The sequence below is a fragment of the Diabrotica undecimpunctata genome, chromosome 5 (assembly GCF_040954645.1).
Source record: "Diabrotica undecimpunctata isolate CICGRU chromosome 5, icDiaUnde3, whole genome shotgun sequence".
Lineage (NCBI taxonomy): Eukaryota > Metazoa > Arthropoda > Insecta > Coleoptera > Chrysomelidae > Diabrotica > Diabrotica undecimpunctata.
The window spans coordinates 118992416-119010053 of record NC_092807.1 but is presented as its reverse complement, the minus strand read 5'-3'; the positions used below and the strand labels follow the sequence as shown (position 1 = coordinate 119010053).

The 17638-nt window shown below is 32.2% G+C and overlaps 1 protein-coding gene across 1 annotated transcript in view; it reads right to left on the bottom strand.

Annotated features, from left to right (window-relative positions):
• Positions 1-588: 588 nt before the first annotated feature.
• The window catches only part of LOC140440756 (uncharacterized), a 54962-nt gene continuing 37912 nt past the window's right edge, over positions 589-17638 (bottom strand). Inside the window, exons 2-5 of the mRNA XM_072531126.1 lie at positions 6775-6921; positions 6628-6699; positions 6443-6523; positions 589-803 (exon numbers count right to left, since the gene is read on the bottom strand). Coding sequence (XP_072387227.1) covers positions 780-803; positions 6443-6523; positions 6628-6699; positions 6775-6915 — 318 coding nt within the window. The 5' untranslated portion in view covers positions 6916-6921 and the 3' untranslated portion in view covers positions 589-779. The remainder of the gene's footprint in view (positions 804-6442; positions 6524-6627; positions 6700-6774; positions 6922-17638) is intronic.

Genomic DNA, 17638 nt, shown 5'->3' with positions numbered 1-17638 from the left:
TAATTGGATATGTAAAATATTATGGTCTAAAAGGACTTTACTAGAACAACACTTTCTGTAGGAGGAATATTTAAAAAAAGCTTTTTTACTTTAAATGAAATTAATCTGGTGGTATTAGGTAATTGAAATAACTGTATTTTATTAACTAGTTTTATTGCATTTTTACGGTTATGTAAGGTAAAATTAAGTGCGTTCTGTGATAGTGTTTATTATATCTCTTTAGTTCTTTTAAAAGTATGTCTGGCGGAGCTGTATAAAAAGAGACTAAAAGTCTCATAAGTGTGATCAGGTTTGTGCAGTTTAATAAAAGACACTAGTTTAGAAGGTTTTGGGTTGTGAAATTTGCATAAACCAGGACTACTTTGATATTAATTATCAAATAATATTCGATGGGTTTTTTACAAAACATCGTAAGCAACAAAACGCACATTTTTCAGGAGACGACTTTTTCTTCTAGCAACTTTTTGTCTAATACAATTAAAATGTTTAAACTACTATAAATTAGTATATAAAAAACATTCTAAATTTAAGAAAAAACAACTGAAATCTAACATTATTTTATTAAATTATGTGACATACGACATTTTGTCAGACATTGTCTTTGTAAATTTTGGTTGTAGCTTGTCGCAATGTATCAAAAATTTCACTTTGATAAATTAACTGTTCATCCTCCTGCACAAACTGCTAGCTATAGCGTGACATGTTTCCGACATAGGTCCATAAGGTTATTAAAATTAGCAGCCGAAACTGACAATGGCTATACAGCATTCCTAGTTTATCTATGGCAATTTTTGATCGTGTGCCTGCAAAAAAATAATAAGTAAAGTAAACGGTAAGGATTTTTTATCAGTCATAAAGTGGCACAAATCTCAGAGTTAAAGGTGAACATACTGACTATGTGAAAATCATGCGTAGAGTGAGGCAAGGCTGTATTTTATCTCCTCTAATCTTCAATATGTACTCTAAAAGAATATTTATCGAAGCTTTGCACGAAACTGAAAAAGGTATTCTACTAAATGGTTACCGACTAAACGACATCAGATATGCAGATGACACCATAGTATTTGCGGACAACTTAGAAGACCTACAAGGTCTTATGAACAAAATCACGTATTACAGTCAACAATATGGACTCAATATAAACGTTAAGAAGACAAAGCTTATGATAATTAGCAAGAAAAGAATAACAGAAGGTCAACTCTACGTCAACCAATCCCCTGTAAAAAGAGTAATATATATAATAAATGAAGAATGGACCAACAACCAGGAGATTAGAGCACGCATCGGAAAAGCTAGATATACCTTCAATCGGATGGGGGCCTTCTTCAGTCACAACCTCTCTCTTGATACAAAAGTAAGAATGCTGCGATGCTACGTCTTCTCTGTACTTTTTTATGGTGTTGAATCGTGGACCTTGAACGAAGATATGTGCAGAAACCTGGAAGCATTTCTTCACAAGTGTGGAGGTCCTCAGAAGAATTATTAAGAATCGAGAAGTACTGACCACCATCAAATCTCGAAAGTTACAGTTCTTCGGACATATTATGCGAAATAAATCCAGATATACTCTCCTTCAAGCCATCCTGCAAGAAAAAATATTTGGAAAACGAGGTCCAGGAAGAAGAAGAACATCTTGGTTAAAGAACCTCAGAATCTGGTTCAATACATCTGTGCAGCTTTTCCGCGCTGCTGCAGATAAGATAAAGATTGCCATGATGATGGCCAACATTCGTAACGGATAGGCACATCAAGAAGAAGGAGAAAGTGGCTGCATTAGATGAAAATCGGAGTTTTATGTTAAGGTAAGTTATCTTTATAAATAGTTAAATACTTTAGCTAATTGCAGTAAATTACTGACACCCTTCACAGCAGCAAGATCATGCATAGACCACATATACACACTGGACCAACTCTTGGAAAAGAAAAAAAGCAAAAAATAGAGATATACATTTGGCATTTGTAGACCTGAGAAAGGCGTATGACTCTGTACCAAGGTCAAAACTATGGGAGACAATGTACAAATTAGAAATACAGACGGAACTTATAGAAGCTACAAAAGCTCTGTATAAAGAAAATAAAGTGTCCATTAAAATGAGAACAAGAATCATAGGAGAGTTCACCACAACAAAAGGGCTCCTGCAGGGTTGTTCCACATCTCCAACCCTATTTAAAATATACTTAAGGAAAGCCATGGAAAAGAAAATGCGAAGGCATGTGAGTACCAATACGGAACGAATACCTATATACGTTAAGCTTTGCAGACGATCAAGTAGTGATTGCACAAGACCAAGACGACCTCAGCTACATTATAAAGAAACTACCAGAAGTACATACCAAGGCTGGCCTAGATATTAACCTCGCGAAAACGGAGTACCTATCTACAAGTGAAGAAGACATAGAATATCTACAGATTGATGACAACGTAACAATCAAAGGAAAGGATAAATTCAAATACTTGGGGTTTATAATCACGAAAAAGGCAACAACAGAGAAAGAAATTACACAAATATTAGGACAAACAAGAACAGCAATCCGACAACTCAACTCAGTATGGTGGGATAGATATCTAAAAATGAAGACAAACACACAGATTTATAAAACATTAGTGCGAAGTATTATAACATATGGGGCTGAAAATTGGATCATAAACAAAAAAAAAACAGCAGTATGATAGTAGCAACAGAGATGGAATGCCTGCGAAGATGCTGTAGAGTAGCAAGAATGGATAGGAGAAGTAATGACGAAATAAAGCAAAGAACATCAATAGAAACAGACATACTAACATACATAGAACAAAAAAGTCTAAAGTGGTATGGACATGTAAGAAGAACTAGTGACAGCAGATGGATAAAGAGAATAACCGAATGGAGTCCCATAGGAAGGAGAAAAAGAGGACGACCCCGAAAATCATGGAGGAACGAAGTAGACGACACCATGAGTAAGAGAGGCCTAAACGATAGAGAATGGAACAACAGAGAGAGATGGAAACGGTTGAGCGAGGGAAGGCAGTGAATACTGTAGAATCCCACTACTAAGTCGACTTATTTGAAATTTGTATCCATCAGTGGTTTTCTGTAATGTCTTGTGCAATAAAGATTTGTAGGTCATTCAGAAGATGCCCAAACAGTGCGATTACCAACAATTCGATTGTGGCATGGACTGCATCTACAGGCATGTATGTGTGTCCAGGAAGAAAAAAAAAACAATTTTCACTCTAGGGATGTTTTTAGATTTTTTAAGAACCGTGTAAAACATTCCTAACATAGACCTGTTTTTATTCTGCCCAGCACAACTATTACAGAAAAGAGATACCGTTTTTATGTATCTACCTATATTGTAAGAAAATAAAATATTTTCCTCACGTCATACCCACAGCTCTTTTAATTATAACAATTCACATATTTTCTGTTTTCTTACCTTATCTAAGATTTCTTTTTCATTTTAACAGCGTAGATTATTCATTACTGAAGCTTCTGTTATTGAACCTGGATTTGCAAAAAAAATATTGATAAGGCGGAAAAATTCATAATCGAAATTGAAATCCGGTAAATCGACTTTCGTATTTCCATTGTCATGACGTCTCAAATAAATTCTCCAAGGATCTTTCGGAAGTAGCTTTTCTATAGGGCGATTATTAATATGAATCTTTTTAGGATTTCCCCAAAATAAACAACTGCGCCAATTTTGAGAAACGACTAACTTACTATATATATAAAAGAATTTTAGTTGCATGTCTCATGCATGTCAAATTCTTTAATAATATTTAGCTAATATTAATTACTTAGCGATACAAAATTTTTATAATAAGTATTTTTTTTTTTTTTTTATTAAATAAGTAAGATAAGACGTGTTGGTTAGGCATGATAAATTCCAAATCTCTTAAAAAACTACTTACAGCTTGTTCCAACTACTGGAAAGAAAACTACAAGAAAACTATAGAATCCTCTATTATCACCATAAACAATATCAATGATCTGTTAAAAATCGCCGTAACTCTTTAAGAATTAGAATTTGCTATTTCTGATACTATATTTCTGATAAAAAAATACCTCGAATGGACCAAATGACATACCATCATAAAAACTTTCCATTTACAGCTAAACTAGTTTTACTGGATTTGTTTAATATTTATTTTCTAAAACATAAATTCCCTGACTTTTGGTCCCAGGCCAAGCAATAATAATTCCCATCATCAAGCCAAATAAACGTAAATATAAGCCTACTTCTTACCGCCCCATCTCGCTTACCTGTAGTATGTGTCAAATCTTGGAAAAAAATTTAAACCATTGTCTCATATGGTACTTGAAAAACAATAATCTTCTTTCACCTTATTAAAGTGACTTTCGAAGAGGCAGATCGACGTTACTTAAAAACCTCAATTAATGAGGTTTTTACAACAACCAAAAACTGATTTCAACATTCTTTGATACAAGCCAAGCTTTTGAGAGAACTTGAGACACTGCATTTTAAAAAATCTAAGCGACAACGGGATTTAACTCATTTGATCCCACATTTTTTTTTCGATAATACAAGATTTTTTTGAATGTCCTTGTTGGATCTGTGTTAAATAGTAACAATTCGTTTGAATATTTAGATGAATATGAAGATCATAAACTACAACTTTACGATTTGGGTTTATATTAAACCTATCAGCGTCCTTTTACTTTCGACATTTTACTTGTTCTCACTGATGTACGTTATAATATGTGTCTTTAATTTTAAGTTTAGTTGCTAGATCTGCGTTGTTAAATGCGACACAAAGATTATATTGGTCTTTTTTTCCACGAGAAGAAAGAAATGTTGAACTGGTTGACCAATACATTATATTAGTTATGGTAACTCATTGATTCCTTATTTTAAGATGATTGTTGTATTTTAGTCTGATATACCAATATGCCTTAAAAGAAAAACGTTTAATCAGTGTGTTTTGCTAGTGTTAACTTACGGTGCCGAAACGTTGACCATGACAAGGAGAACAGTTCAAAAGATCCGTGTGTGTCAAAGGGCGATGGAGCGTGCTATGTTGGGCGTTTCACTACGAGACAAGATCCCAAATCGCCAGCTACGACAAAGAACAGGAGTGGCTGATGCAGTAGAGAGAGTAGCAACACTAAAATGGAACTGGGCAGGTCACGTGGCTCGAATGACAGACAATAGATGGACAAAGCGGATACTGGAATGGAGACCAAGAGATGATGCCTACCGAAGTAGAGGTCGTCCACCAACACGTTGGACTGACGATCTAAAACGTTGTCATAGGAATTGGATGCAAGAGGCGCAAGATCGAAATAGATGGAAAATTATGAGGGAGATCTATGTCCAGCAGTGGATAAGCGAAGATTGAATGATGATGTTGTATTTTAAAATCTCGATATAGTTTAGCTACAGTCTTGCTACCATCTATATATTCACGCTTTGTAGTAGCTCTTACATAGTGGGACTCAATACGTGGAATCGAGTTGATATGCTTTTTAATATCGTTCATTAACACAGCGCTGAGGGTGGAATGATAATTATTACGACCAAGCATGGCCTTTGCCAATATTCCGTTACAATTCGATTTTGCTAAAGCGGTACAAACGACTTTTTCTGACACATCCAATGTGTTAAGGAAAAATTTTTTGCAGACTCTAGTTTTGTACCATTGACTTTTAAAGAATTTGCTTTATAAGCATGGCTTGGATTTTTAGCATTCGAATATTAATATTTTGATATTGAGGCTATGAGGATATAGAGGCTTAACGCTTCTACCTTCTTTGTATATTTTATTGAAATTTGATGTATAACCTTGACCGGTATGTAACCTTGACCTTGTAGTTTTTCTTCCATTTGATAGGTCGGCGTTTACATTTTTTTGCCTTATTGTTTTTAATTGCTTGTTACGCATCAGATGACGTATCCGTAGCATCGCTGTCTCTGGAGCAGGTACACTGACGAAGGGTGGATTGGTTTGTTAATCGCCGAGTTGTTGACATATCGCCTGACCTAGATAATAATAAGTGACGTTGTTTTCTTTTGACAGTGTCATTTTTTATATCATAAGTTGGGTCAGAGTCACTTGATCTACGTCAGTTTCATCGGAATTAATTGGCGATATTGCATAAACTGGATTTCGTTTAATACGGATTTGGGTTGGTTAACACCAAAGTTAAGATAACAAAACATTAAAAGCTGTGACTCCGATAGATGACATGTAGGTATGCGCTTTGCTTTTCCATTCGCTTCGTTTTCTACCTGGAATAAAAAAGTAAATAATCCAAGCATTCTAGCTTACGTTTTGATGCGTGGTGTTATGCATATACTTACATGGAAATGGCTTATTACGGAAAGATCTGGACCGCTACTACCTTCCACTCTTTTAGTATTATGCACAAATAAAATATACAGATCAAATCGGTTAGAATATTAGGTAAAGTACTTTGTAAAATCATAGTATTCTTACATTTTCATCAACATCTGGTACTTTGGGTATATTATCAGCGGAGATATTTTGATTGACTGGAGTGTCTATTATGTTATTATCCTAAAACGATAAAATAAATACCATCAGCGTTGATAAACTATCACACTGTTACTGTAAGTAAATGTATTAACTTTTTTCTGTTATCAAATTATTACTACACTTACATCTACATCTTCCACCAGGGTTCTACAATGAGAAATGTTTTGATTGATAGGACCTTGTACTGTGTCAGTACCCTGTAATCAAAAATTAGTATTATGTTACCTGTTATACCAATTACAGTGTTAAGGTCGTACTATATTTTAATCTACCTGTTGTTCTACAGGCAACACATCTGGGCTGAATATGTTACTGGCTACTCTTACTGCATTATTCATCAAATCTAATATTTTTCGATATCTTTTTGCATATCTTTTGTATTTTGTTGGTGGTTGGTTTGCTTTCCCCTCCATAATAAACTAAAATATTATTTATTATTAGAAATTTAACATTGCCACATTTATAATAGCTTTATATTTATTTCGATGCAGACTCAATTCTATTTACAATAAAAAAATGTACTAAAGTTTATTATATGTATATGCAACTAATTCTTCGCGAAACAAAGTGAGATTTCTTCATTATTTAATATTTTAACTCTACCTATACGGTTACAGTGTAACATGTTAAACATGGTTAAAGTGTACATAATAATGAAAAAAATTATCACTTTTTATTTATATACAGCCTCTAATCGAATTGCGATTAGAGGCTGTACAGAATTCCATACAACAGAATTCCTCCAATAAATATAAAATGCCGTTATTCTTCGAAGTTCTGGCGATGAGTCGATGCGCCGAGAAAGTTACCCATGCTGGTTTTATTCGGCCTGCCTGGAAATTTCGAGTCGCGGGTGACTCCTCATAATTCAGGTGAACAGGTCTTTCGGCGAAGGAACTAGAGGTTTCTGCTGGCAGGTAAACAAGTCTTGCAACTGAGCGCCGAAATGACTCGAATAAAAAAAGAATTAGGCATAATATATTTACAGTTTTATACGCCATAATTTTCGTAACATTATACTTCCAAAAAAGTCACTTTCGTTAAAGACGGCACGCACTCGCTTTGATCTTAGGTGCAATACTAAACCTGTCTGGATATGGATAGAAATCAACTCTTACAAATATTCTTTTAGTGAAATAAAGACGCATATAGTGATTTTTTTGCATAGGAGATTGTAAAGGTTTAGGTAGGTAACGCTGAACAAAAAATAGGAATTAAGATTTATTGCAATCCTATCTCTAGAGTATATTTATTATAATACTCTAAAACTAATTTTTTGGTTATTTTTTAGCCTTAATAGCAATACAAATAAATAAGTAAGTAAATAAGTAATATGCTTTATTGTCACTGAAAATTGAACAAATTTTATGGACAAAGCTTACATAAGACAAGAAAGAAGAAAAAAATCAGGATAAAAATCGTTTGTACATAAGCACGTCCTAGTGTTTTAGGTCCAAATTCCACGCAATTTGGAGTTTTCGCTTGGCTTTCTTTGCGCGAAGGTGGAAAGCGCAGACGTGGGTTTTAGAGGGATTGGGTCTCAGTGAATTCTGCAGGTAGTACGCTGTCATTGTTTTTAAGGCAGTTTCGAGTTTCTTCTCCACTTTTTCAAAACTATTTTCTTGAGAATATATTGCACGATCGTCAGCATAGAGGAAGTGCTCGGTTTCGGTCGTCGTAAGTTGATCGTTTGTGTATATATGCTAAAATATTTCCCTGTGGGAGGCCATTTTTTGAACTCTCCACCTTCTTACTTTACCCTCCAGTATAACGAAAAACTGTATGTGTTGCAGTAAGGAATATACGACCTTACCCAGATGGTGGTCATTGAGAATGTCGTATAATTTGAGAAGCAATATTTTGTGCCTTACGGCGTCATAGGCTGCTGTCAAATCTACGAAAGCTGCCCTTATTATAAGTTTTTCTTCAAAGCCCTCTTCAATGTGTTCTGTTAGTACGAACGACTTGACCGGTGCTTAATCCTCCTTGTTGTGGTATGAGCTGCTTGTCGACATTTTTTTCTATTCTGGCGAGTATCAGTCCCTCGTATTAACTGTTGTTGTATCCCTGTTGTGACACAACAGCAAGATAGGTCTGTACTTGCTGGGGTTTTCTGGGTCCTTTCGTTGTGAGCCGAACACCCATCCTGTTGGAAATAAACCTCCTGAAAATTTACGGGAAGGCGTCCAACTGTCGGAATGATCTCATTCTGTAAAAGTTGTAAATATTTGGGCTCGTTTAGATTTTCCTCGATAAAAAATGGACCGACAAAATTGTCGCCTAACATCCCAGTCCAAACATTTAACTTTTGCGGATCCTGCGTTCGCACTGCAACACTGAGGTGCTTATTTTTCCGTGAATAATACCTTGCAACGGATGGATTGTGTTTTTTATGTAATGAAAATAAAGATTCGTCAGAAAATTAAATATTTTTTAAAAAGTGTACATTTTTTTTCTATTTATTTAACATAAATTTACAAAACTCCATCCGCCCAAAGTTATCTTCCGGAAACAGTTCTTGTATTGATTGTATCTTAAAACAGTGATATCCATTCTTTTGAGAACTCGCTGAACAGTTCCAGCATTCACGTTAACTTCTCTAGCAATTTGTACACTATTGCAGGGTTCACTAGCTTCCACAAAAGCACAAATATGGATACCTATCCCTGTTTTGACGCTCCCCATCGACAGGTCTACAGTTATTACAACTGTTTACACATTCCGAAGTTTGAAAGTGTTTAATGGTATTTTTAACTGTGGTAATATTTGGTGATGTTCTATTTTCGAAGGCAACAATAAATAAAACAATTAATTCGCGTATCAAATGACCCTGAAAGTACCATGTTACAACTTGCACTTTTTCTTGGACGGTATACAATTTAAAAGGCATTTTATTAATTATTTGTTTATTTTTTCAGAACTGCGACTGAAATTTTTAATGTCAATGTGACAATTACGACAATTCGTACCTGCTGCGAAATGAATATAGAGGTGGAAACGTGTAACATGTTACAGCGATTGCCATTGTGTTGTTTGGTCAATAAAACAATATCGTGATCTGTTATAATATATGTATAGGTAAATATACATTTTTAAAGAGTAGTATATAAATAAAATTCCCTTAAACTAATAAAAAACATATTTTACAAGAGAAACATGTTTTTCATCACGTCTTTTATAATATGCAAAAATGAAGCAGATTGAAAAATATTTGCATTTTACTGTGATAACGCAAAGTAATTTACTTAATGTATGAAGCCGTTTATATTTGGGTAATCCTAACAGCCGTTATTATCATGATGCTGATTGAATATTTGTTTCACTTGGTTAATATAGTTAATTATAAAATACGATTATCATTGATGGTGATTGCATATAACAGACTTTCATATAAATTTCTATTCCAACTCTAATCTGCAAATCGGATTAACTATAAATACTTTAATTAATCAATAGGTAATAAAAATGTACTAGAATATATTTTTTAGTTTGTTTTAAAAACTACAAAGTGATACAATCTACAAGTATGTTAATTCTTTTTTTTAAGCCCTTTGTTTAAAAAAAAACTTGCGTTAAAATGACTTGGAAATGTTACTAAACGCATACGAATACAACCTTTAAACAATTATAACTCAAGATCTTTAGTAGAAAAAACTGTTTTTGGTGTTTTGTTGGCATTTTTTGTATCTTTCAAGATCCTGTTCAAAGAACAGGACAGGTATTTGGCTTAGTTTTTCTTTTCTGATTAGAAAGGTCGGGCAGCACTTCCGTTTCTTTTAGAGCTTTCATTATGCCATCATTTCCTTGATCTACATCTTTTATTTCGTCTTGCATGTCTTGTATAAGTCTGGTTAGTGTATCTTCGTAGAGGTCGTTGTTTTCTGAGAGAATTCATTTCTTTTTTCTTGTTTTTAAGATCATCTTTGTTCTTTCTAATTGGATATTTAATAGTATCTTAGCTCGGATTAATCTGTGGTCGCTTTCTGTTGAAAATTTTTTGAGCACTTTCATGTCTTTGATTATTTATTTTCTGTTTGTTATGATATAATCTAATTCATTTTTGACACTGCCATCTGAGCTGATCCATGTGCATTTACGCTGAGGCTTGTTACACTTCAATTGTTCTTTAACATTTTGCAAATATTAGATTAATTGCGCATCGTTTTTGGTGTAATATTAATTACATCAATAGTAGAAGACACATCTATTTTGCAGGAATAAAAGCAAAACACAAACTAAACTTGTTTTAATATTTGTAAATTGCATACAGAAATATTTTGATTTCTTTGATTACGTAATTTAAAACATGAGAGAAACCTATGACAAAAATTGGTGACCTCGCACAGTCCCTGCCATACTTCAATGCAAAAATCTTAATAAAAACCACATAGTTATTAGCAAAATTTATTATCCTCTTTTTTACCACTTTTTTATTATGTTATTAAATATTTCGCACTTATATGATATAAAAAAAGAATTGTTGAGTTTCTTTAAATATTTTATTTAAAACACTAGAATGTTCTTTGTTGGAATGATTTAAGTAGTTCATACTACTACTACTACTAATGACATTACGAACTACTTAAAGCATGCCAACAAAGAACATTCTAGTGTTTTAAATAAAATATTTAAAGAAACTTACCAATTCTTAAAATCACATCCAGATCTTTATATTTTACAATCAGATAAGGGCGGATGTACAGTAGCAATGAATAAAACCGAATATATTGAAAAAACAGAAGTCTTATTAAATGATAAAATTACATATCTTCAGCTAAAAAGAGATCCAACTATTACGATAAAATTTTCTTATAATGAACTTATTAAAGCTATGAGGAATAACCTAGAAATAAATCAAGAATTTGCCAAAAAACTGACTATATACAATGCATCTTGTCCGAAACTTTACTGCTTACCAAAAATCCATAAAGAAGGTTATCCACTTAGACCTATTGTAAGTTCTATAAATTCGGTGACTTATGGCTTATTAAAATTCCTTGCTAACATTCTTAAAGACGCTTTTGACGAAGTGAACAACTATAATGCAAAGGATACATTTTCATTTGTTAATGATGTCAGAGAGTTGATTTTACCGAAAGATTAAGTTTTAATTTCGTTAGATGTACTATACCATGTACCATGATGTAATATACCAATAGATCTGGTCAGTAATATAATACAGTCAAAATGGAATCTCATTCAAAATTTAAACAACAATTTCTAACGATAGTTTTTTAATACTTCTGAATTATGTTTTTGAGGACACCTATTTTAGATTTAATGATAAATTCTATCGACAAATATTTGGAGCACCTATGGCTCAGCCCCATAATAGCAATCATAATTTTGGACCATTTGCTGGATGTCATTATTCCACAATTACCTTTCCCTTTACTCTTCATTAAAAAATTTGTAGACGATCTTATATGTTCTGTTTCTACTTCACAAATTCAAAATACCTTGAACATTTTCAATAATTTTAACAAACATTTTAAATTTACTTTAGAGATTGAAAATGATTGTTCGATATCATTTCTGGACACCAAATTAATAAGAACTGAACAAAACAAAATATTGATAGATTGATATCAAAAGCCAACACACAAAAGGCAACTTAAATTTGCTGTTAAACATATTTGAAAATAATCGATACCCAAAACATATCCTTAAAAAATTGATATTTAACTCAGACATTTTTGACGGTCCCACTGATATCGGAGCAGTACAAACAATCCAATATAAAAACTACTATTAATAAAATAGTTAACACCTTCTGTGACTAGTTTATTTAAACAATTTAAAAACATTAAAATTGTCCAATATAATTTATTAGAAAACCGACAACTGTTTTCTAAAGTAAAAGACAAGACACGAACTGTAAATAAAACTTATGTTATCTACAAACTGCCTTGTTTGGATTGCCAGAGCTGTTATGTTGGCCAAACTTCCCAATGGCTAAAACAAAGGGTCACACAGCAAAAAAGTGACTGCACATACAAGAAGAATACATGTGCGGCAGTTGACCATTACTTAAAAACTGGGCATCAATTTGACTACTCAAATGTCAGGGTTCTACAGCAAGAAAATAATTAAAAAAAAAGATTGTTTTTAGAAATGTGTCATATCAATAGAGAAACATATGCAGTAAACAACAAGGCAGACACGGGGCAGTTGAGCAATATCTACTGTAATATTCTTAGTATGTTAAAATAATTTTTCTGTTTACAATTATATTTTAAATCACCCTGTATATTTTTAATGTGTAATTTTATTGTGTTTTAATTGTTTCTTGTTTGTTTTTGTTTTATAACATTTTTAAATATTTTAAACTCTAAAACTGTAAGTAACTCATTGTTTATTCTCACCTTTTATTTATACAAATTTTAACCATATTTTAGTTGTCTCCTGATGAAGCTGACAAAAAATCAGCGAAATATAGAGAAATAAAAGAAAAAAGAGTTTTTTTTTTTAAATAACAGACCGCATACCCGATACACCACTACAATAAATTGTTATATATATATATATATATATATATATATATATATATATATATATATATATATATATATATATATATACATATATATATATATATATATATATATATATATATATACATATATATATATATATAAATATATATATATATATATATATATATATATATATATATATATATATATATATATATATATAGTTCTGTTCTATAAAAATATGTCTCAAATTATCGTAGCTGATAACCTGACCTGCACCTGAAGGTTAATAATTGTTTGGTTTCTGCTATGTTAGCTTTTAATTTACTAACCATTTTAAATTTTTATTGTTTTTATTGGCAAGTATAGTAAGAGCCGCTACTGATTTTTGTCAATGAATTTGACTTATTGACTTTCAAAAATAAAAATGGATCCTTTGTTTACGTCATAGCGATATGTTTCAAATGGTTTACAGGAACTACCCAAATAAAAACTGTGCTTACAATAATTATTCTTCTTTCTAGTAAAAAAATCACTTTAATATCACTCTTAGTATTACACCAGTTTTTGAGTTTAAGTTTTTTAGTTGACATAAACCAACAAAAATCACTTTTTATTCTGAGCTGAAATTTTTGACAGCGCTCTTAATAAAATAATTACAATTTAAGAATAATTAATGGGAAATGTATAAACTACAACCCAAATGATTTTCTCTGTATACAATAATGTACCAATATGCACCAAAAAATCTGTAATTTGCGGAAAATTGTATAGCCACCCTGTATATAGGTAAAAAGTATATTTTTTGTTTTCGCTAAGAAATATATCTCAAATTGATTGGAAGAGCCAAAAACAAAAAAAACATATTGACTTGAATCAAAATTTAAAATTCAGATTTCACAAGAAGCTTTTTATGCAAGTATGCAAACTAGCAGATCAGATTTATGATATACACCCCCAGCAAGCATCGATTTTTAATGTTAAGTTTCACCCCAGTTTTCCTCCTCAATATTCGGTTCATTTACTATTCAACTTGTACATCCGTCGGAGTTGCCGAAAACTCTAAATGAGCTGGGTATTCCACGAGGATTTGTCGAAAGATGGAGACCAACTGTAATTATTGGAATAGATGAAGTATCTCCTTATCCAGAGAAGGAAAATTCGGGTTATAAGGGATTTTCCTTAAAAGATGGTCTTGACTTCATCATACAAGGGTTGCGATGTACGTAACTAATTAGTTTGTAATCCGTATGAAAATTAATGCCTAAAGTTTTGTAGAACTTTCGGTTTTGATCGATTTAAATTCACAAGTTTTATAATTAATTGGAAAATAGAATTATTACTTGACTAAAATGTGTTAGTCTTACACTTTCATACGTGTATTTATTAGAGAAAATAAATAATCCATATGCATATCAATAATCCATCGTAGCGTACTTATAATTAGCTTGTTATAAATTTAGTTGGAAAGATTTAAAGAATATTTTTAAATATTATTTATACGAAGTGATTAAATAAAAATAACAGAGAACTCCTATCAGGAACTGGATTAAATTTTAGAATAGTGGAGAAAATCGTCAATTTCTAACAAAAGATGACCATTATTCAAGCGATGGTGAAAATTACCCCAAAATAACCGTCTTAACCGATGACATCCCTAACCAAAAACATCCATTAATTAAATACTCACCTCTTTAAATAACTTTTTTGTTACTTAACTCTGATAACCGGGACTCCGATAAAGCACTCTGATAACCGCATCTTGCATTATCTTTCGTTCCCTTTGAACACTTCTCCTTTAATTTTGTACACAGGTACTAGAAAACTGTTTTATCATTTATCTGGCGTGCATCCTATGTTTTTAATACTATCAAATAAGCGTATGATAATGTTAACTTCTTCCTGTCACTTTAAACACTGTCAACATTTCTCCTTCAAAACAATCCTGGTTAGGTCCAGTTTTGTGACCAATATTATTCTTTTTATACATCAACGATATAGTTATCAACTTATGTACAGCAATATTTACCATTCTTAAAGCTAATACTGGCATAAACCTTCACAGTGGCGGCCGGTCATGGTCCACAGTGCCGACCCACAGCTTTATAGATATTATAGATTTTTTTTACTATTTAATTTAATCAGTATTTCAATAATTAATTGTGACAGCTAATGAGTTGATGTCATTTGTTTCTGTGAAATATAAAAAGTATCTGTGAGATAATAAAGACTAAATTTTATTCATGGTTTTTAAAAAAATTAGACCGACCTAAATTTTATTCATGGTTTTTAAAATAATTAGTCCAATCTGAGCGTGAAGTGATCCCTGCGTAAAACAATTTTCAAATTAATGATCCTAAATCGGAGACATACATCCGCCTGTGAATTCTTAAAAAGACACGTTTCGGGGTTTCGGCAAGCCGATCTTAAGCTTGGCGATTTACATGTAAACATCAACGGAATATTAGTTGGTGAGCAACCAAACATAAATTTGTTTCCATATGACTTTAATTATCAAGTACGGCAAATTAAAATTTGCCGATGCTTCATTTGGATTGATGATTGATCGCGAACTGTAACTTGCGAGCGCGGGATGAAATGTTATTTCATATAATATTTATACTTTATTTCATAAAGTAATACTGTCATACGTTACGTCTGCCTTAAATAGTTACCGGTTAAAGGGTTTAATGATATATTAGAAGTTTTTTTAGTTAAAGTGTAAACAAATTCAGGTAAATTAACCTAAACAATGCAAGCTATTGGAGAAACTGTAAGTATTGATACATCTGATATTGTAAATTATATTTTGCAAAATTAATTTTCATCAATTCCATACGAAGAACAAATGGTTGAAAAAATCCTGTCGTGATAGTATATCTGAACGGTGTGTTTATTTTTGGCTCTCCAAAATAGTATAAATTAAGTAAGAACAAGTTTTCAAAATTTAACTACGCTTTGTGAAGTTATTAGTGATCAACTGAACTCACTTTTGCTAGTCTGTAAGTACAGTTTTACTGTAAATTTCACCGAAAATATATAATTAGTACGTATTTAACATTATTGAAAATTTTCATATCCATATTTGCTTGACGATAAACAAAAACATTTAATTACCATTGACCTGTATCTCCGGCCGATTCTTTTCCGGCGGCGGACAGGTCCGTCTTGAGGAATGTTTAAACATCAACGAATATGTCGCAAATCGATGAAATAAATTTACCAGGCAATTCTCAAATGGATAATTCTACACAAAGAAGTTACTCTACCGCACTAACACAACAAAAATTTCCGTTAAAACGGCAAGCTATCATTTTTAATTCCATTAAAGATGCGAAAATACAAGATTACCTCCTCCCCCTGGGAGAAATCATCCATCCAAAAAATATACTATTCTGCTCTAGATTATCAAACAGTAGAATATGTTTATATTTATCATCTGAAAATATCTTAGAAAAATTCATGAATGAAAATAACGGCAAAATTGAAATTAATAACCAGATTATACAAGCTCGACGGTATATAACTCCCTCCGAAAGAATCATTCTCTCTAATGTTTGCCCATTCATTCCTCATGATGTATTAATTAAAGAACTTGAATCCATGGGGCTTGTTATTCTATCTACAATGTCCTGTTTAAAAATTGGTGCACCGTTACCCGAATTTAATCATATAATGAGCTTTAGGAGACAAATCTTTATCAGCCCAACAGATCTCACAATTCCAGAATCGTTTTTAATTAATTATGATAATACTTCATATAGAATCTTTTTATCAAGCGGCAATCTAACCTAAACAAAATGGGCATACGGCAACTTACTGCAAAAACCCTATCAATCCAAATCCAAATCCTACTTCTCCAACCACATCAGAAGAAATCTCAACATGTAGCCCTCCAGAAATATCAACCATCACACCGACATCTACTTCAAGTCAAACAGACACCCCAACTACAGAAAATCAACTAAATATAAAACAAACTGCGAACGAAACAACCACCTTACATATGAAAATCGAATCTTTACAGAACAGTTCAAAAAGAACTATTGACGATACCTTAACTCCTTCTCCGCCTTCCAATGATACCACTAATAAACCGAAGTTTACCAGTCCAGCAGAAATACTATTTAATCCTAAGAAAAAACAAAATAAAGGTAAATCTCTAGAAGCATTCATAAACCAGCAGTCACCACCATTTATTTTAAGCTATTTTCAGATAAAAGACCTATTCGACAACATAAAGAATTCACCCGATCCACTTACTACCGTTGAAAATTATACAAACAACTTTACAGCTCTCATCGATATGTTAAACAAAATATATCCCTATACTCAAGATAGATCTACAAAGACACGAAATACCAAATTAAGAAAAATTCTTCTAAAACACTTACAGTTTCAAATCCCACACGATCTAGTATCCGATACAGACAGTGACTGCTCACAAACCAATCATTAAATAAATTTATTTAATAAAATAGAGTGCAATAAATTAATACAGTGGAATATCAACGGCTATTACAATAATTTACCTATGCTACAGATCATTCTTTCAGAACAAAATCCAGATTTTGTATGTTTACAAGAGACCAATTTTAAACAAAATCAAAATATAAACTTAAGAAACTATTTGTGTCACAACCAAATAAGGCCCAACCAA